The sequence below is a fragment of the Excalfactoria chinensis genome, chromosome 24 (genome assembly GCF_039878825.1).
Source record: "Excalfactoria chinensis isolate bCotChi1 chromosome 24, bCotChi1.hap2, whole genome shotgun sequence".
Lineage (NCBI taxonomy): Eukaryota > Metazoa > Chordata > Aves > Galliformes > Phasianidae > Excalfactoria > Excalfactoria chinensis.
In genome coordinates this window covers 4,351,438-4,372,606 of record NC_092848.1, presented here as the reverse complement: position 1 = coordinate 4,372,606, position 21,169 = coordinate 4,351,438, and the positions used below count along the sequence as shown (strand labels likewise).

At 51.1% G+C, this 21,169-nt stretch overlaps 2 protein-coding genes across 2 annotated transcripts in view; both read right to left on the bottom strand.

Moving 5' to 3' along the window:
- LOC140262391 (T cell receptor alpha chain MC.7.G5-like) overlaps positions 1–21,169 on the bottom strand; it is a 172,843-nt gene that overhangs the window by 127,010 nt on the left and 24,664 nt on the right. The gene's annotated exons all lie outside the window — the stretch shown is intronic.
- The window catches only part of LOC140262392 (T cell receptor alpha chain MC.7.G5-like), a 96,583-nt gene that overhangs the window by 60,053 nt on the left and 15,361 nt on the right, over positions 1–21,169 (bottom strand). The window contains exon 3 of the mRNA XM_072356707.1: positions 8,979–9,004. Coding sequence (XP_072212808.1) covers positions 8,979–9,004 — 26 coding nt within the window. The remainder of the gene's footprint in view (positions 1–8,978; positions 9,005–21,169) is intronic.

Genomic DNA, 21,169 nt, shown 5'->3' with positions numbered 1-21,169 from the left:
CTGACAGAACTCCCATATACCTCCCACGTGATCAGGTTCTTTTTGCACATTTCCTAGAATTTCTTCTTGACTTTCAGTTCATCCACGAGCTCCTTTCTCCAGGCAGGCCTCCTTCTGACTTTCCAGTTTCTTACTCTTAAGCACGCTTTGATCTTGAGCTTGGCAGGACTGGTGTTGAACTGCCAACCTGTTCTCTCGGAACCCCGTCTCTCCTTACCCTCCAGACGATGGGAACCATCTAAGTAAGTCCTTGAGGAGGACTCAGAAACGTACCTGAAACGACACCAGACAAATTCATTTACTCACTGATACATGCACAGAAAGGCCCACAGCTGTTGCTGGAAGCAGGCTGTTGCTAGAACACAAAAGTTTTTGAGTACTCAAGCAAAGAAGGAAACCAAGAACCGATCAATCCAGATGGTCTGAGGGCAGGAAGGTAGAGCTGCTGATGTTTTGATAACCAGAAATGTGCTGAACATAATCCCCACATTACAACACTGCTTACTGGAATCTGGAGGAGGGAAGTAGTGAGGACAAAGGAGCTTTGCAGAAAGGGCAGGACCATCTTTGGAGTGCTCTGACATCCCATCACTCCCCAGGAACAGCATAGAGCCTCACCAGCAACTTCCAGCCCTGTAGCTCCTGCAACCATGGTTGTGTGCAGGAAGAGGTTTTTGTCAGATCTCTGCAACATATCCTATTCCTGTGTGATGGCACAGAAGTAGCGTGCTGAGTCTTCGGGGCACAGGTTATGCAAGGACAGAGAGCTCATAACTACGTTAGCATCTTCATGCCCTCTCACATCACCCTGCACCATAGGGCTCAATGCAGCATATACTTCAGTGCTGATGTTAGACAGCCATTTGAGATGGCCACCGGGTGCCAGACGGTACCACCAAACAACTACAAGTTTTACACCATTTCCACGGCAGGAGAGCTGCACAGACTCCCCAGGTGCTCGCACACCACCACCAGATGATTCCAGGCTCCACTGTGCACACACTGCTGTACAAGGACAGCCAAAGGAGGCATTTAGTTCCTATTCATGGTAGCAGGATGTTCCCCATCTACCCTGACAACAAAAAACCCAGAGTCGCCTACACCCTCTCTCCTACTAAAGCCCCACGGCAAGGGGCACTGCCCCAGCCCCCCTCCTCATCGGGGCTCAGCCAGGGCTGCTCCCAGACCGTCCGTGTCTCCGCTCAACATCCCTCTCCCACGTTCAACAGCCGCTCCGAGACACTGAAGGCGAGCACCAGACCTCAGCGCGCCCACGGGGCAGCAGCAAGAGCCGCGCTCATCCCCGGTATCGTCGCCCTCCGTGCCCGCCTCTCACCTGCCGGCCCCAAAGCCAAGGCCAGCAGCCACGGCCCCAGCCCGGTCACCATCGCGCCGCCCCGCTGCCGTCTGTCCAGGAGGCGGACAGGAGCAGAGCGGGACCGGGCTCGGGAAGCCCCTCGTCGGGCCGTGGCTGGTCAGTGCCCCCCGCTCCGCCCTTTTTAGCTAAGCGGCACCTTCGGCGAAGGACGGGGCAGGCGCGGGGCGGGGCGCGGGGCAGCGCGGGGGGCAGAGGCGGAGCAGTTCCATGCAGAAAATCCCCTTCAGATCTTTTACCCCGAGCTCCTTGTTTCAGCTCCACTGGGTTCTTTCCTCCTGGTCCTCTTACAGAACGCTGCTGTCACATTATCCCGTGCTAGCTCTCACAGTGCTCCCAGAATGGTTCATAAACTGAGCACACTGTCTTCCAGCTCCAGCCCACTGATGACCCAGGACCTGGGGATCTCACAGGAGTTGCACAGAAGACACTGAATTTAACAGAATGTGAATCTCCATATCTCTTAGCCTGTCCCCACACTGAGAAAGGCTATTGTTTTGCCCTGATAGAGGCTGTTCAGCAATACAGATCAGAATATAAGGACCAATATATTCATTCAGCAAATTGAATCAATGGATGCTAGTTCTAAAGTTTAGTTTTGATTGGTGTGTGAACAGCCTTTTTTTTTTTTTTTTTCTTTCCTCACTGATTCTGCTGCACAGCAGCACTGCAGTCACAATAAACTACTTTTCTCTCAGCGTCCACCAGGTGCACTTCCTTCAATTTCACATTTACTGTTTTGGGGTATCAAGCACTAAGACAGGAAGTTACTCGTTATTACCTACCAAGCAATGAATATGTGACATATTAGGGACAAACAGCTAGAGGTCAGCCAAAAGACTCTGTGATGAAGATGATGATGGAAAAATGAGGAGGAAGTCAGTGCTCTAAGACCACCTCAGGCTCCTACCGTGCATGTCCAGATGGATATTTGCATATATTAATCAGTTCTAGGAAAAGAAAGAATATGTACACCAATGTACTGCATAAGTATATCTTAACTGCTTAAATACTGAACTGGAACTCTGGGAGCATGAGCTTGATTTATCAAGTCACTGGTACGTATTGTGAGGAATAAAGGAGTGATAGATCCCCAAAAACACATTGTAATTAGAGTTTTCTTCCCTGATTTCAGATGACAATAGGAGACAGGGCAGTGTCATTCTTATTCCCTTGTCCCCAAAACTAAATCCAGTATTCCAGGTGAGGTGTTATAACAGTTCAATCAACAGATGGAATCACCTCACACAACCTGCTGGCTACACTTCTTCTGATGCACATCCTTTTGATCCATCTCCTACAGTACATCTTCAAGTTATCCTAACAAACCTCCAGGAAAAACTGAGTCCTGCTAAACTGGAGGCCCAGTTAATGTGCACTAGATTACAGTTCACCATGCAGCATCTGAGGCTCCCAGAATACCACAATATTCATGTCAATTTTTCTGATTCCTTGAGCTACGCTTTCTTCCACTGGATACTTTTAAATACATGGGTAATGCCTGCTTTCTGCACCTTGGTTGCATGACAGCAACTGATTCATGGCTGCTAGAAAGAAACACTGAGAATTCTGGACACTCTATCAGTCACATTTTGGTCCAAAGCTGCAGAGCGGTTGCAATGAGCTCTGCAGACAATACTGCAGGGGACTACTGCGATACTGCTGGGATCAGGCCACGTAAATATGGGAAGCATTGTAGTTATAAGTACATGGGGTGCTCCACAAGCAGTGCCACCCGTCTTACTACATTGGCACTTGAGGACAGAGGAGGATGCTGGCATTATGACGGTGTATGTTGAACTTCCACCAGTATTCCATTACCTTTTGTTGCTGTGTAACACGTGGTAACAGAGGGGCAGTCAGACAGAATGGAGTCTGACATGGAATAGCGTATGAAGCAAAGGTGTGAAGTTGAATTGCTCCATGTGGACAGAATTTCAGGCCAGAGGAGAAGGCAACCATTCTCTTGCAACATGATAAGATCACACACCATATCAATTTGAAGGCCATGATGCACATGGACAGTTTGGACTGTTCTTCCACAGCCATGATATAGTCTGTATATGGCACCTTCAGCTTTCCATCTGTTTGGGCTGACAAAAATGAACTGTGTGGGTAACCATTTCTGGTAATAATGCCAACATAACAACTGTGAAACCGTGCTTCAACTCCACTTCTGCTGTTACTTATAAGTAGGAAATAAAGGCTCTTAATCATCACTATTAAAATAGCATAACCAATACTGTTGACTGTGATGAAAGATAACGTCATACAGCTGTGATTCTGCTCAATCAAACAGTGCTATTATGCTCTTTTAAACTGCTATAGCTTCTTTGGAATCAAATGTGAGACATTTGTGGAGTAACTTCTATGCACAGAAGGATCTCAGTTTGCCCAGTTTTCTGCAGCACTACAGATTGCATCTGCTGGATTATATTGCTTTGAAATGCCCCTGATACTACATCAGAGCTATTCATCCACTTCTTTGCTCATAGAGACACGTGGAAAAATCCCATGTCTGGTGGATGGAAGCAGGCGATGCTGTTGCTAGAAGTGCACAAGTGCTTTTGAGTATTCAAGGAAGAAGCAATCCAAGGGCAGGTGCAGACATGCTGCAGGTAGGAAGGTGGGCAAAGTGGCCGAGCTGACTTGGTGACCAGAAACATACTGAATAGAATCTTCAGGTAACAACACGGCTTTTGTGACTCAGGAGAATGAAAGGAGTGACAAAGTGAATGGAGACCTCGCAGAAAGGACAGGGTCACCTGTGGTGTGCAGTGATGGGCCAGCAATGTTGACGAGCAGCCCAGAGCCAATCCAGCTCCTGCCAGCCCTGAGGCTCCTGCAGCCGTGGCTGCACACAGGGAGGGGATTTTTGTTAGAGCTCTGCAGGATTTCCTGTTCCCGTGTCAACTGCACAGAAGTAGTGCGCTGAGTCGTGTGGGTGCAGGGTGTGTAGAGACAGAGAGGACACAGATCGGGAATTGTCTCGAGAAACTGTAGCTCGACCCTGCACCTCAGGGCTGTATCTAATATATGAGCCAGAGCTGATATAGGACAGCCATTCGAGATGGCCATTGAGTGCCTGACGGTACCACAATACAGGATAATTTCCAAAGCTGAAGCCGGATCCATGGCAAAAGAGCTGCATAGAATCCCCAGCTGCTCGCACACCTCCTCCAGTTGTTTCCAGTCTCCACTGTGCACACACTCCTGAAGAAGAAAAGCAACAGGAACCAGGCATTCCACATCCATGGAAGGAGGACGTTCCCCAGCCTCCCTGACGCCCACAGAGCATAAAACCATGAGCTGTGAACCTCCTCTCTCCTACCAAAGCCCCAGGCCAGGAGCACTGCTCCAGCCGCCCTCCTCGGGGCTCAGCCAGGGCCGCTCTCGCAGCATCCGTGTCCCCACACAGCCTCACTCTCCCACGCACAACAGCCGCTCCCAGGCACTGAAGGCGAGCTCCAGGCCCCTACGCCCCCGCGGGGGAGTAGCACGAGCCGCGCTCAGCCCCGGCCTCGCCGCTCTCCGTGCCCGCCTCTCACCTGCCGGCCCCAAGGCCAAGGCCAGCAGCCACGGCCCCAGACCGGACACCATCGAGCTGCGCGGTAGTTGTCTGCCCGGGAGGAGGACAGGAGCAGAGCGGGACCGCGCTCGGGACGTCCCTCGTTGGGCAGCGCCCACCGCTCCGCCCGGCCCGGCCCAGCCGCCCCTTTGGCGGAGGACGGCGAGGACGGGGAGGGCGGGGCGAGGGGCAGCGCGTGGGGAAGAGGCAGAGCGCCGGGTCCCTGCACTCGGACGTTCTGGGCTCTGGGCTGATCGCTGTGCAGCCCTGCATGCATGAGGGATTATGCCCGGCACTCGGCCAGCCAGAGCACGGGCGCCTCAAAGCAAGGGCTCCCGGCCTGCAGCCTCTCCTTTCACATGCTTCTCCGAGCTCCGCACAAATATCCCTTCTTGACTTCTCTCCCCTCCCCTGACACAGCAACACGAAACACCTTATGGAAAACTCCCTCGAAATCTTTTGCCCCGTGCTCGCTCTTTCAGCAGCACACAGATCCTCTGCGCTGTTCCTCACTGCTCTGCCCTCTTCTCTTTCATCCCTTCTACACTATTTGACTCCTGATAATCTGCATGGCTGACCCTGAGAGACTTCACATGTCTTGGCTGTACCATCTCAGCCCCCTTCTCTCCTCACTTGACTTAGAATCACAGAATCACTCATGCTGAAAAAACCTTAAGATCATCGAGTCCAACCACAACCCAACCATGCTACCCTAACACCCCTGCGCTAAATCACGGTCCTGAGCACCACATCCAAATGGTTTTTAAACACATTCAGGGATGGTGACACAAACATCCCCCTGGGAAGCCCATTCCAGTGCTTACAACCCTTTCTGTAAATAAGTTTTCCTAATATCCAACTTATACTTACTCTGGTGCAACCTGAGGCCAATTCCCCTTGTCCTTTCACCTGTCACCTGTGAGAAGAGATCAGCCCTGCTCTCGCTGGAAGCACCTTCTAGATACCATAAGAGAGCAATATGGTCTCCCCTCAGCCTCCTTCTCCCAAGACCAAACAGTCCAAGCGCCCTCAATCTCTAATCATACGGCATATTCTTGAAGCCCTTCACTAGCCTTGTTGCCCTTCTTTGGACCTGCTATTGCACCTCAGTGTTCTTTCTGTACTGTGGTGTGCCCCAAACTAAACACAGGACTCCAGCAGAGGCCTCACCAATACTGAGTACAGGGGCAGGATGACTTCCCCAGTCCTGCTCACCACACCATTCCTGATACAAGCCAGGATGCCATTGGCCTACTTGGCCACCTGGGCACACTGTTGGCTCGTATTCAGCCAACTGTCCATCCGTACACCATGTGACTTCAGTCACATCCCTGTTCCTTCTCAGACCTGGTTGGGCACCATGACTGGGATACATGCATCTGGCCTTGCTTGTTCCTCACCAAAACACTTGGTGCAACTTGGAAGGGTAGGAGGACACTCTGAAATCCCCCCAAGGCTTCAGCTGAGAGTCATCTTGTCTGAGGTCCCATTGTAAGATGAAAATGATTAGTTCCAATCTTTAGCACATGCCAGGTCAGATTGCTAGTACCATCTAATGAGGGAAAGCTAACTGTAATTCTGTTCTGGTAGAGGGAATGGTGTTTCTGGGACACGCAGGTCAGGAAAGTCCAAGTTGATGTCTGGCATGACTGTGATGTGAATGTGGAATGAAAGCACTTGGTTCAGGACAGGTAGGCATCCAGACAGGTCTTGGATATCTCCAGGGGAGACTCTACAGCCTCTCTGGGAAACTTTTCAAATGCTTTTTCATCCCATCCGCACCATAAAGAAGTTCTGCATAATTGTGTGAAACATCCTATGTTGCATTATTTGGCCACTGCACCTTGTCCAATCACTACCTGCTCATCAAAAGATCTGGCCTCATCCAGTTGCCTCCCATACTACTGATGTTTATAAACATTCATCAGATCGCCTCCACAATTTCTGTTCTCCAGTGTGAACAAACCCAGGTCTCAGCCTTTCCTCATACAGCAGGTGCTCCAGGCTCTTCAGCATCTCTGTCGCCCCCCGATGGACTCTTTCTAGGAGATCCCAATCTTTTTTTTATCAGGGAAGCTCCACGGTATCCTGGAAGCTTGAGGCAGAGAGGCTGGAAGAATGTGTGGGAGAAACAGACATAGGGGTGTTGGTTGTCGCTCATCTGAACATGAGCCAGCAGTGTGCCCAGGTGTCTAAGAAGGCCAATGGATGGCATCCTGGCTTGTGGCAAAAATAGTGTTGCCAGCAGGAGTAGGGAAGCGATCATCCCCCTCTACTCAACACTGGTGAGGCCACAACTCTAGTACTATGCTCAGTTTTGGGCCTCTCGCTACAGCTGAGACATGGAGGCCCTGGAATGTGTCCAGAGAAAGGCAATGAAACTGGTGAGGGGTCTGAAGCACAAGTCTTATGAGGAGTGGCTGAGGGAACTCTGAGTGTTTAGTTTGGAGGAGGCTCAGGGGAGACCTTACAAGCTCCCTACAGTGACCTGAAGGGAGGCTGTGGTGAGGTGGAGTTTGGCCTTTACTTCAGCATAACTGGAGACTGGACTAGAGGGAATGGCCTAAAGTTGCACCAGAGGAGGTTCAGGTTTGATTTTAGGAAACACTTATTCACCGAAAGAGTTATCAGGTGCTGGAATGGGCAGCCAATGGAGTCATCGTTCCTGGATGTGTTCAAGGAACATTCAGATGTAGTGCTAAGGGACATGAGACAGTGGGGAATATTGGTGCTAGGCAGACATTTGGACTGGATGATCTTGGAAGTGTTTTCCAAACCTCACGATTCTCAGAATCTAACTTGTCACAGTACTTGAGATGTGGCCTCATTGGGGTAGAGGGGGAGGATCACTTCCTTCCACCTGCAGGCTACGCTCTTCTGAATGCACCCTAGGATATCACTGGCCTTCTTGGCCACAAGGTCACACTGCTGGCTCATGGCCAACCTGTTCTCCATCAGGATACTCAATGGCAAGCAATTCCCCAGCAATTCTTAGTAGGAAGTGCTGAAGCAAAGAATGCATTCAGTATCACCACTTTCTCAGCAGCCCCTTTCACCAGGGCACCCACCTCTTTCAGTTGTGGACTAACATAATAGCTAGTCTTCCTTTAGAACAGACATACTAAAAAATCCTTTCTTGTTCCTTGAACTCCTTCTCAAGATTTAAATAGTAGTGGGCCTTAAACTAACTTGTTGCATCAACTGCAGGATCTGACAGAACTCCCATATACCTCCCACGTGGTCAGGCTCTTTTTGCACATTTCCTAGAATTCCTTCTTGCCTTTCAGTTTATCCACGAGCTCCTTTCTCCAGGCAGGCCTCCTTCTGACTTCCCAGTTTTTTACTCTTTGGCACTCTTTGATCATGAGCTTGGCAGAACTGGTGTTGAACTGCCAACCTGTTCTCTTGGGACCCCGTCCCTCCTTATCCTCCAGACGATGGGAATCATCTAAGTAAGTCCTTGAGGAGGACTCAGAAATGCACCTGAAACCACACTACACATATTTGTTTACCCATGCCTTTGCTCACTGATACATGGACAGAAAGGCCCACAGCTGTTGCTGGAAGCAGGCAAGGCTGCTGCTAGATCACAAAAGATTATGAGTACCCAAACAAAGAAGGAAACCAAGAACAAATCAATCCAGATGGTCTGAGGGCTGGAAGGAAGAGTGGTTGATGCTTTAATAACTAGAAATATGCTGAACCTAATCCGTGGCTGTGCACAGGGAGGGGATTTTTGTTAAAGCTCAGCAGCATTTCCTGTTCCCGTGCGAACAGCACAGAAGTAGTGCGCTGAGTCGTGTGGGCGCAGGGAGCGTAGAGACAGAGTGGACACAGATCGGGAATTTTCTCGAGAAACCGTAGCTCGACCCCTAATATCAGGGCTGTATGTACTATATGAGCCAGTGCTGATAATGGACAGCCACTTGAGATGGCCGCTGTGTGCCTGATGGTACCACAGTACGTCATAATCTCTGAAGCTGAAGCCGGATCCATGGCAGGAGAGCTTCACAGACTTCCCAGATGCTCGCACACCTCCACCAGATGTTTCCAGTCTCAACTGTGCACACACTCCTGAAGAAGGACAGCAACAGGAGACAGGCATTGCACGTTCATGGTAGGAGAACGTTCCCCAACCACCCTGATGCCACAGAGCATAAAACCAGGAGCTGTGAACCTCCTCTCTCCTGCCAAAGCCCCAGGCCAGAGGCCACTTCTCCAGCCGCCCTCCTCCTTGGGGCTCAGGCGGATCCACTCCCACAGCATCCATGTCCCATACAGCCTCCCTCTCCCACGTACAACAGCTGCTCCCGGCATTGAAGGCGAGCTCCATGTTTTAGCGTCCTCGTGAGGCAGCAGCACGAACCGCGCTCAGCCCCGGCCTTGCCGACCTCCGTGCCCACCTCTCACCTGCTGGCCCCAAGGCCAAGGCCAGCAGCCACGGCCCCAGTCCGGACACCATCCCGTTCCGTCGCTGTCGTCTGCCCGGGAGGTGGACAGGAGCAGAGCGGGACCGCGCCCTTCGGCGGAGGACGGGGAGCGGGGGGCGGGGCGCAGGACAGCGCGGGGGGCAGAGGCGGAGCGCGGCGTCCCGGCACTCGGAGGATCCAGTGTCTGGGCTGATCGCTGTGCAGCCCTCCGTGCATGAGGGAGGATGCCCGGGCCTCGGCCAGCCACAGCACGGCTGCCCCCACGCACGGACTGTCGGCCCGCAGCCTCTCCTTGCCCGCGCCTCCCCGAGCGAAGCACCGATATCTCCCTCGTGACCTCCCTCCCCTCCCCAGCCATTGCACCAGGAGGTTCCATGCAGAAAATCCCCAGCAAATCTTTTACCCCGAGCTCCTTGTTTCAGCTCTACTGGGTTCTTTCCTCCTGGTCCTCTCACAGTACACTGCTGTCACATTATCCCGTGCTATCTCTCTCAGTGCTCCCAGAATGGTTCATAAACTGAGCACACTGTCTTCCAGCTCCAGCCCACTGATGACCCAGGACCTGGGGATCTCAAAGAAGTTGCACAGAAGACACTGAATTGTGAATCTCCATATCACTTAGCCAGTTCCCCCACTGAGAAAGGCTATTGTTTTGTACTGATATAGGCTGTTCAGCAATACAGATCAGAATGTAGGTATAAGGACCAATATATTCATTTAGCAAATTGAATCATTGAGTTCTGGTTCTAAACTGCAGAATTGATTGGTGTGTGAACAGCCTTGCTTTTTTCTCACTGATCCTGCTACACAGCAGCACTGCAGTCACAATAGACTACTTTTCTCTCAGCATCCACCAGGGGCACAGGCATTTTCCTTCAATTTCACATTTACAGTTTTAGGTTACAATGCACTAAGACAGAAGGTTGCTCGTTTTTACCTACCAAGGAATGGAAATGTGCCAGACTGGGGACAAACAGCTAGAGGTCAGCCAAAGGACACTCTGAAGAAGAGGATGATGGAAAAATAAGGAGGAAGTCAGTGCTCTAAGATCACCTCAGGCTCCTACCATGCATGCCCAGATGTATATTTGCATATATTAATCAGTTCAAGGAAAAGAAAGAATATGTACACCAATGTACTGCATAAGTATATCTTAACTGCTTAAATATTGAACTGGAACTCTGGGAGCATGAGCTCTTCCTCTTGTGAGGAATAAAGGAGTGTCAGATCACCAAAAACACATTGTAATTAGAGAGTTTTCTGCTGGCTCATGGCCAACCCGTTCTCCATCAGGATACTCAATGGCACAGCAATTCCCCAGCAGCAGTCTTAGTGGGAAGTGCTGAAGCAAAGAATGCATTCAGTATCACCGCATTCTCAGCAGCCCGTTTCACAAGGGCACCCACCTGTTTCAATTGTGGACTCACATAATAGCTAGTCTTCCTTTACAACAGATATACTTAATCCTTTCTTGTTATCCTTGAACTCCTTTACAAGATTTATATAGTAGTGGGCATGAAACTAACTCATTGCAGCATCTGCAGGATCTGACAGAACTCCCATATACCTCCCACGTGATCAGGCTCTTTTTGCACATTTCCTAGAATTTCTTCTTGACTTTCAGTTCATCCACGAGCTCCTTTCTCCAGGCAGGCCTCCTTCTGACTTCCCAGTTTCTTACTCTTAAGCACGCTTTGATCTTGAGCTTGGCAGGACTGGTGTTGAACTGCCAACCTGTTCTCTCGGAACCCCGTCTCTCCTTACCCTCCAGACGATGGGAACCATCTAAGTAAGTCCTTGAGGAGGACTCAGAAATGCACCTGAAACGACACCAGACAAATTCATTTACTCACTGATACATGCACAGAAAGGCCCACAGCTGTTGCTGGAAGCAGGCTGTTGCTAGAACACAAAAGTTTTTGAGTACTCAAGCAAAGAAGGAAACCAAGAACCGATCAATCCAGATGGTCTGAGGGCAGGAAGGTAGAGCTGCTGATGTTTTGATAACCAGAAATGTGCAGAACATAATCCCCACATTACAACACTGCTTACTGGAATCTGGAGGAGGGAAGGAGTAGTGAGGACAAAGGAGATTTGCAGAAAGGGCAGGACCATCTGTGGAGTGCTCTGACATCCCATCACTCCCCAGGAACAGCATAGAGCCTCACCAGCAACTTCCAGCCCTGTAGCTCCTGCAACCATGGTTGTGTGCAGGAAGAGGTTTTTGTCAGATCTCTGCAACATATCCTATTCCTGTGTGAAGGCACAGAAGTAGCGTGCTGAGTCTTCGGGGCACAGGTTATGCAAGGACAGAGAGCTCATAACTACGTTAGCATCTTCATGCCCTCTCACATCACCCTGCACCATAGGGCTCAATGCAGCATATACTTCAGTGCTGATGTTAGACAGCCATTTGAGATGGCCACCGGGTGCCAGACGGTACCACCAAACAACTAACAGTTTTACGCCATTTCCACGGCAGGAGAACTGCACAGACTCCCCAGGTGCTCGCACACCACCACCAGATGATTCCAGGCTCCACTGTGCACACACTGCTGTAGAAGGACAGCCAAAGGAGGCATTTAGTTCCTATTCATGGTAGCAGGATGTTCCCCATCTACCCTGACAACAAAAAACCCAGAGTCGCCTACACCCTCTCTCCTACTAAAGCCCCACGGCAAGGGGCACTGCCCCAGCCCCCCTCCTCATCGGGGCTCAGCCAGGGCTGCTCCCAGAGCGTCCGTGTCTCCGCTCAACATCCCTCTCCCACGTTCAACAGCCGCTCCGAGACACTGAAGGCGAGCACCAGACCTCAGCGCGCCCACGGGGCAGCAGCAAGAGCCGCGCTCATCCCCGGTATCGTCGCCCTCCGTGCCCGCCTCTCACCTGCCGGCCCCAAAGCCAAGGCCAGCAGCCACGGCCCCAGCCCGGTCACCATCGCGCCGCCCCGCTGCCGTCTGTCCAGGAGGCGGACAGGAGCAGAGCGGGACCAGGCTCGGGAAGCCAATCGTCGGGCCGTGGCTGGTCAGTGCCCCCCGCTCCGCCCTTTTTAGCTAAGCGGCACCTTCGGCGAAGGACGGGGCAGGCGCGGGGCGGGGCGCGGGGCAGCGCGGGGGGCAGAGGCGGAGCAGTTCCATGCAGAAAATCCCCAGCAAATCTTGTACCCATGCTCCTTGTTTCAGCTCCACTGGGTTCTTTCTTCCTGGTCCTCTCACAGTACACTGCTGTCACATTATCCCGTGCTAGCTCTCACAGTGCTCCCAGAATGGTTCATAAACTGAGCACACTGTCTTCCAGCTCCAGCCCACTGATGACCCAGGACCTGGGGATCTCACAGGAGTTGCAGGGAAGACACTGAATTTAACAGAATGTGAATCTCCATATCTCTTAGCCTGTCCCCACACTGAGAAAGGCTATTGTTTTGCAGTGATATAGGCTGTTCAGCAATACAGATCAGAATGTAGGTATAAGGAACAATATATTCATTCAGCAAAAGGAATCAATGGATGCTACTTTTAAAGTTTAGTTTTGATTGGTGTGTGAACAGTCTAATTTTTTCTTTTTTTTTTCTCGCTTATCCTGCTACACAGCAGCACTGCAGTCACAATAAACTACTTTTCTCTCAGCATCCAGCAGGTGCACTTCCTTCAATTTAACATTTACTGTTTTGGGTTACCAAGCACTAAGACAGGAGGTTACTTGTTATTACCTACCAAGCAATGGAAATGTGCCAGACTGGGGACAAACAGCTGGAGGTCAGCCTAAAGACTCTGTGATGAAGATGATGATGGAAAAATGAGGAGGAAGTCAGTGCTCTAAGACCACCTCAGGCTCCTACCATGCATGTCCAGATGGATATTTGCATATATTAATCAGTTCTAGGAAAAGAAAGAATATGTACACCAATGTACTGCATAAGTATATTTTAACTGCTTAAATATTGAACTGGAACTCTGGGAGCATGAGCTTGATTTATCAAGTCACTGGTACGTATTGTGAGGAATAAAGGAGTGTCAGATCCCCAAAAACACACTGTAGTTTGAGAGTTTTCTTCCCTGATTTCAGATGACAATAGGAGACAGGGCAGTGTCATTCTTATTCCCTTGTCCCCAAAGCTAAATCCAGTATTCCAGGTGAGGTGTTATAACAGTTCAATCAACAGATGGAATCACCTCACACAACCTGCTGGCTACACTTCTTCTGAAGCACACCTTTTGATCCATCTCCTACAATACTTCTTCAAGTTATCCCAACAAACCTCCATGATTCAACAGCTTTGCAACCTGGCCATTGAGGAAAAACTGGGTCACGCTAAGCCGGAGGATCAGTTAATGTGCACTAGATTACAGTTCACCATGCAGCATCTGAGGCTCCCAGAATACCACAATCTTCATGTCAATTTTTCTGATTCCTTGAGCTACGCTTTCTTCCACTGGATACTCTTAAACACATGGGTAAGACCTGCTTTCTGCACCTTGGTTGCATGACAGCAACTGATTTATGGCTGCTAGAAAGAAACACTGAGCATTCTGGATACTCTATCAGTCACATTTTGGTCCACAGCTGCAGAGCTGTTGCAATGAGCTCTGCAGCCAATACTGCAGGGAACTACTGGGATACTGCTGGGATCAGGCCACATAAATATGGGAAGCATTGTAGTTATAAGTACATGGGCTGCTCCACAAGCAATGTCACCTGTCTTACTACATTGGCACTTGAGGACAGAGGAGGATGTTGGCATTATGGCGGTGTATGTTGAACTTCCACCAGTATTCCATTACCTTTTGTTGCTGTGTAACACGTGGTAACAGAGGGACAGTCAGACAGAATGGAGTCTGACATGGAAGAACGTATGAAGCAAAGGTGTGAAGTTGAATTGCTCCATGTGGACAGAATTTCAGGCCAGAGGAGAAGGCAACCATTCTCGTGCAACATGATAGATCACACACCATATCAATTTGAAGGCCATGGTGCACATGGACAGTTTGGACTGTTCATCCACAGCCATGATATAGTCTGTATATGGCACCTTCAGCTTTCCATCTGTTTGGGATGACAAAAAATGAACTGTGTGGGTAACCATTTCTGGTAATAACGCCAACATAACAACTGTGAAACTGTGCGTCAACTCCAGTTCTGCCATTACTTATAAGTAGGAAATAAAGGCTCTTAATCATCACTAGTAAAATAGCATAACCAATACTGTTGATTGTGATGAAAGATAATGTCATACAGCTGTGATTCTGCTCAATCAAACAGTGCTATTATGCTCTTTTTAGCTGCTATAGCTTCTTTGGAATCAAATGTGAGACATTTGCAGAGTAACCTATGTACACAGAAGGATCTCAGTTTGCCCAGTTTGCTGCATCACTACAGATTGCGTTTGCTGGATTACATCGCTTTGAAATGCCCCTGATACTACATCAGAGCTATTCTCCCACTGCTTTGCTCATAGAGACACGTGGAAAAAGCCCATGTCTAGTAGATGGAAGGAGAGGATGCTGCTGCTAGAAGTGCACAAGTGCTATTGAGTATTCAAGGAAGAAGCAATCCAAGGGCAGGTGCAGACATGCTGCAGGTAGGAAGGTGGGCAAAGTGGCCGAGCTGACCTGGTGACCAGAAACATACTGAATAGAATCTTCAGGTAACAACACGGCTTTTGTGACTCAGGAGAATGAAAGGAGTGACGAATTGAATGGAGACCTCGCAGAAAGAACAGGGTCACCTGTGGTGTGCAGTGATGTTCCATCAATGTTTAGGAGCAGCCCAGAGCCAATCCAGCTCCTGCCAGCCCTGAGGCTCCTGCAGCCGTGGCTGCACACAGGGAGGGGATTTTTGTTAGAGCTCTGCAGGATTTCCTGTTCCCGTGCGAACAGCACAGAAGTAGTGCGCTGAGTCGTGTGGGCGCAGGGTGTGTAGAGACAAAGAGGACACAGACTGGGAATTGTCTCGAGAAACCGTGACTTGACCCTGCACCTCAACGTTGTATCTAATATATGAGTCCGTGCTGATAAAGGACAGACCCTCAAGACGGCCACTGAGTGCCTGACGGTACCACCATACAGGATGATCTCCGAAGGGGAAGCCAGATCCATGGCAGGAGAAGTGCACAGACTTCCCAGCTGCTCGCACACCTCCTCCAGATGCATCCAATCTGAACTGTGCATACACTCCTGAAGAAAGACAACAACAGGAGCCAGGCATTGCACATCCATGGAAGCAGAACGTTCCCCAGCCACCCTGACACCCACAGAGCACAAAACTATGAGCTGTGAACCTCCTCTCACCTGCAAAAGCCCCAGGACAAGGACACTGCTCCAGCTGCCCTCCCCCTCGGGACTCAGTCTGGTCCATCCCCGCAGCATCCGTGTCCCACACAGCTTCCCTCTCCCACGCACAACAGCCGCTTCCGGGCACAGAAGGCGAGCTCCAGGTCTCAGCGCGACAGCGGGGGAGTAGCAAGAGCCGCACCCAGCCCCGGCCTCACCGCCCTCCGTGCCCGCCTCTCACCTGCCGGCCCCAAGGCCAAGGCCAGCAGCCACGGCCCCAGCCCGGACACCATCGCGCCGCGCCGCTGCCGTCTGCCCGGGAGGCACAGGAGCAGAGCGGCAGCGCTCGGGTGGCCCCTCGTCAGGCCTTGGCCGGTCAGCGCCTTCGGCTCCGCTCGGCCTTGCCCCGCGGCTCCTTCGACGGAAGACGGCGAGGACGGGGATGGCGAGAGGCGGAGCAGCGCGGGGGGCAGAGGCGGAGCGCGGCGTCCCGGCATTCGGAGGCTCCGGGCTCTGGGCTGGTCGCTGTGCAGCCCTCAGTCCATGAAGAATGATGCCCGGACACCAGCCTGCAGCCTCTCCTTTCGCATGCTTCTCCGTTCCCCCCACAGACATCCCTGCTTGACCTCCCTCCCCTCCCCTGACATAGCAGCACGAAGCACCTTATGGAAAACTCCCTCGAAATCTTTTGCCCTGTGCTCTCTCTTTCAGCAGCACATAGATCCTCTGCACTGTTCCTCACTGCTCTGCCTTCTTCTCTTTCATCCCTTCTACACTACTTGACTCCTGATAATCCGCAGGGCTGACCCTGAAAGACTTCACATGTCTTGGCTGTACCATCTCAGCCCCCTTCTCTCCTCGCTTGAATTACAATCACAGAATCACTCATGCTGGAAAAAACCTTAAGATCATCGAGTCCAACCACAACCCAACCATACTACCCTAACTAACAACCCTCTACTCTAATCATGTCCCTGAGCACCAAATGGTTTTTAAACACATTCAGGGATTGTGACACAAACATCCCCCTGGGGAGCCCATTCTAGTGCTTACAACCCTTTCTGTCAATAAGTTTTCCTAATATCCAACTTATACTTACTCTGGTGCAACTTGAGGCCATTTCCTCTTGTCCCGTCACCTGTCACCAGTGAGAAGAGACCAGCCCTGCTCTCGCTGTAAGCACCTTTTAGATACTGAAAGAGAGCAAAATGGTCTCCTCTCAGCCTCCTTCTTCCCAGACTAAACAGCTTCAGCTCCCTCAGCCTCTCCTCATATGTCATATGCTTGAAGCCCTTCACTAGCCTTGTTGCCCTTCTTTGGACCTGCTATTGCACCTCAGTGTTCTTTCTGTACTGTGGTGTGCCCCAAACTAAACACAGGACTCCAGCAGAGGCCTCACCAATACTGAGTACAGGGGCAGGATGACTTCCCCAGTCCTGCTCACCACACCATTCCTGATACAAGCCAGGATGCCATTGGCCTACTTGGCCACCTGGGCACACTGTTGTCTCGTATTCAGCCAACTGTCCATCCGTACACCATGTGACTTCAGTCACATCCCTGTTCCTCCTCAGACGTGGTTGGGCACCATGACTGGGATACATGCATCTGGCCTTGCTTGTTCCTCACCAAAACACTTGGTGCAACTTGGAAGGATAGGAGGACACTCTGAAATCCCCCAAGGCTTCAGCTGAGAGTCATCTTTGTCTGAGGTCCCACTGTGAGAAGAAACTATTTAGTTTCAATCTTTAGCACAGGCCAGGTCAGATTGCTAGTACCATCTAATGAGGGAAAGCTAACTGTAATTCTGTTCTGGTAGAGGGGATGGTGTTTCTGGGACATGCAGGTCAGGAAAGTCCAAGTTGATGTCTGGCATGACTGTGATGTGAATGTGGAATGAAAGCACTTGGATCAGGACAGGTAGGCATCCAGACAGGTCTTGGATATCTCTAGGGGAGACTCTACAGCCTCTCTGGGCAACTTTTCAAATGCTTTTTCACCCCATCCACACTGTAAAGAAGTTCTCCTGCATAACTGTGTGAAACATCCTATGTTCCATTATTTGGCAACTGCTCCTTGTCCAATCACTACCTGCTCATCAAAAGATCTGGCCTCATCCAGTTGCCTCCCATACTACTGATGTTTATAAACATTCATCAGATCGCCCCACATTTTCTGTTCTCCAGTGTGAACAAACCCAGGTCTCAGCCTTTCCTCATACAGCAGGTGCTCCAGGCTCTTCAGCATCTCTGTCGCCCCCCGCTGGACTCTTTCTAGGAGATCCCAGTCTTTTTTTTAACAGGGAATTCCTACAATATCCTGGAAGCTTGAGGCAGAGAGGCTGGAAGAATCTGTGGGAGAAACAGACATAGGGGTGTTGGTTGTCGCTCATCTGAACACGAGCCAGCAGTGTGCCCAGGTGTCCAAGAAGGCCAATGGATGGCATCCTGGCTTGTGGCAAAAATAGTGTTGCCAGCAGGAGTAGGGAAGCGATCATCCCCCTCTACTCAACACGGGTGAGGCCACAGCTCTTATACTGTGTTCAGATTTGGACCTCTCACTATAACTGAGACAGGGACATCCCGGAATGGGTCCAGAGAAGGGCAATGAAACTGGTGAGGAGTCTGAAGCACAAGTCTTATGAGGAGTGGCTGAGGAAACTCTGAGTGTTTAGTTTGGAGGAGGCTCAGGGGAGACCTTACAAGCTCCCTACAGTGACCTGAAGAGAGGCTGTGGTGCGGTGGAGTTTGGCCTCAACTCCAGCATAACTGGAGACTGGAATAGAGGAAATGGCCTAAAGTTGCACCAGAGGAGGTTCAGGTTTGATAATAAGAAACACTTATTTGCCAACGTGTGGTCAGGCACTGGAACGGGCAGCACATGGAGGTGGCTGAGTCATCATTCCTGGATGTGTTCAAGGAACATTCAGATGTAGTGCTAAGGGACATGATACAGTGGGGAATATTGGTGCTAGGCAGACAGTTGGACTGGATGATCTTGGAAGTCTTTTCCAAACCTGGTGATTCTGATTCTAACTTGTCACAGTACTCGAGATGTGGCCTCATTGGGGTAGAGAGGGAGGATCTCCTTCCTTGACCTGCAGGCTACACTCTTCTGAATGCACCCTAGGATATCACTGGCTTTCTTGGCCACAAGGTCTCACTGCTGGCTTATGGCCAACCCGTTCTCCATCATGATACTCAATGGCACAGCAATTCCCCAGCAGCAGTCTTAGTAGGAAGTGCTGAAGCAAAGAATGCATTCAGTATCACCACTTTCTCAGCAGCCCCTTTCACCAGGGCACCCACCTCTTTCAGTTGTGGACTAACATAATAGCTAGTCTTCCTTTACAACAGACATACTTAAAAATCCTTTCTTGTTATCCTTGAACTCCTTTACAAGATTTATATAGTAGTGGGCATGAAACTAACTTGTAGCAGCATCTGCAGGATCTGACAGAACTCCCATATACCTCCCACGTGGTCAGGCTCTTTTTGCACATTTCCTAGAATTTCTTCTCGCCTTTCAGTTCATCCATGAGCTCCTTTCTCCAGGCAGGCCTCCTTCCAACTACCCAGTTTCTTACTCTTAAGCACGCTTTGATCTTGAGCTTGGCAGGACTGGTGTTGAACTGCCAACCTGTTCTCTCGGAACCCCGTCTCTCCTTACCCTCCAGACGATGGGAACCATCTAAGTAAGTCCTTGAGGAGGACTCAGAAATGCACCTGAAACGACACCAGACAAATTCATTTACTCACTGATACATGCACAGAAAGGCCCACAGCTGTTGCTGGAAGCAGGCTGTTGCTAGAACACAAAAGTTTTTGAGTACTCAAGCAAAGAAGGAAACCAAGAACCGATCAATCCAGATGGTCTGAGGGCAGGAAGGTAGAGCTGCTGATGTTTTGATAACCAGAAATGTGCAGAACATAATCCCCACATTACAACACTGCTTACTGGAATCTGGAGGAGGGAAGGAGTAGTGAGGACAAAGGAGATTTGCAGAAAGGGCAGGACCATCTGTGGAGTGCTCTGACATCCCATCACTCCCCAGGAACAGCATAGAGCCTCACCAGCAACTTCCAGCCCTGTAGCTCCTGCAACCATGGCTGTGTGCAGGAAGAGGTTTTTGTCAGATCTCTGCAACATATCCTATTCCTGTGTGATGGCAAAGAAGTAGCGTGCTGAGTCTTCGGGGCACAGGTTATGCAAGGACAGAGAGATTATAGCTTGGGAATTATCTCGAGACCCTTTCACTCGACCCTTCACCTCAGGTCTCAGTACAACATATGAGTTAGTGCTGATGACAGACAACAATTTGAGATGGCCATTGGATCCCTGACGGTACCACCAAACACCTCCCAGTTTTACACCATATCCATGGCAGGAGAGCTGCACAGACTCCCCAGGTGCTCGCACACCTCCACCAGATGCTACCAGTCTCCACTGTGCACACACTCCTGTAGAAGGTCAGCAAAAGGAGGCATTTAGTTCCTATTCGTGGTAGCAGGATGTTCCCCAGCTACACTGAAAAAAAAAAAAACAACAAAAAACCCAGAGACGTCCACATCCTCTCTCCTGCCAAAGCCCCAGGCCAGGGGCACTGGTCCAGCCGCCCTCCTCCTCGGCGCTCAGCCTGGTCCACTCCCACAGCATCCATGTCCCCGCTCAGTCTCCCTCTCCCACGCACAACAGCCGCTCCCAGGCACTGAAGTCGAGCTCCAGGCTTCAGCGTCCCCGCGAGGCTGCAGCACGAGCCGCGCCCAGACCCGGCCTCGCCGCCCTCCGTGCCCGCCTCTCACCTGCCGGCCCCAAGGCCAAGGCCAGCAGCCACGGCCCAAGCCCGGACACCATTGCGCCGCGCCGCTGCCGTCTGCCCGGGAGGCGGACAGGAGCAGAGCGGGACCGCGCTCGGGACGCCCCTCGTTGGGCAGCGCCCACCGCTCCGCCCTTTCCAGCTCCGCGGCCCCTTCGGCGGAGGACGGGGCGGGCGCGGGGCAGCGCGAGAGGCAGAGGCGGAGCGCGGCGTCCCTGCATTCAGAGTTTCCGGGCTCTGGGCTGATTCCCGTGCAACCCACCATTAGCGAGGGTCCCGGGCCACGGCCAGCCACACCACGGCTGCCCCCACGAAGGGGCTGACGGCCCGCAGCCTCTCCTTGCCCGTTCCTCCCCGAGCAGAGCCCCGACAGCTCCTCGTGACATCCCTACCCTTCCCTGCCGAGGCACCAGAAGTTCCATGCAGAATATCCCCTTCAAATCTTTTACCCCAAGCTCCTTGATCCAGATCCAGTGGGTTCTTTTTTCCTGGTCCTCTCACAGAACACTGCTGTCACATTATCCCGTGCTATATCTCACAGTGCTCCCAGAATGGTTCATAAAGTGAGCACACTGTCTTCCAGCTCCAGCCCACTGATGACCCAGGACCTGGGGATCTCACAGGAGTTGCAGGGAAGACACTGAATTTAACAGAATGTGAATCTCCATATCTCTTAGCCTGTCCCCACACTGAGAAAGGCAATTGTTTTGC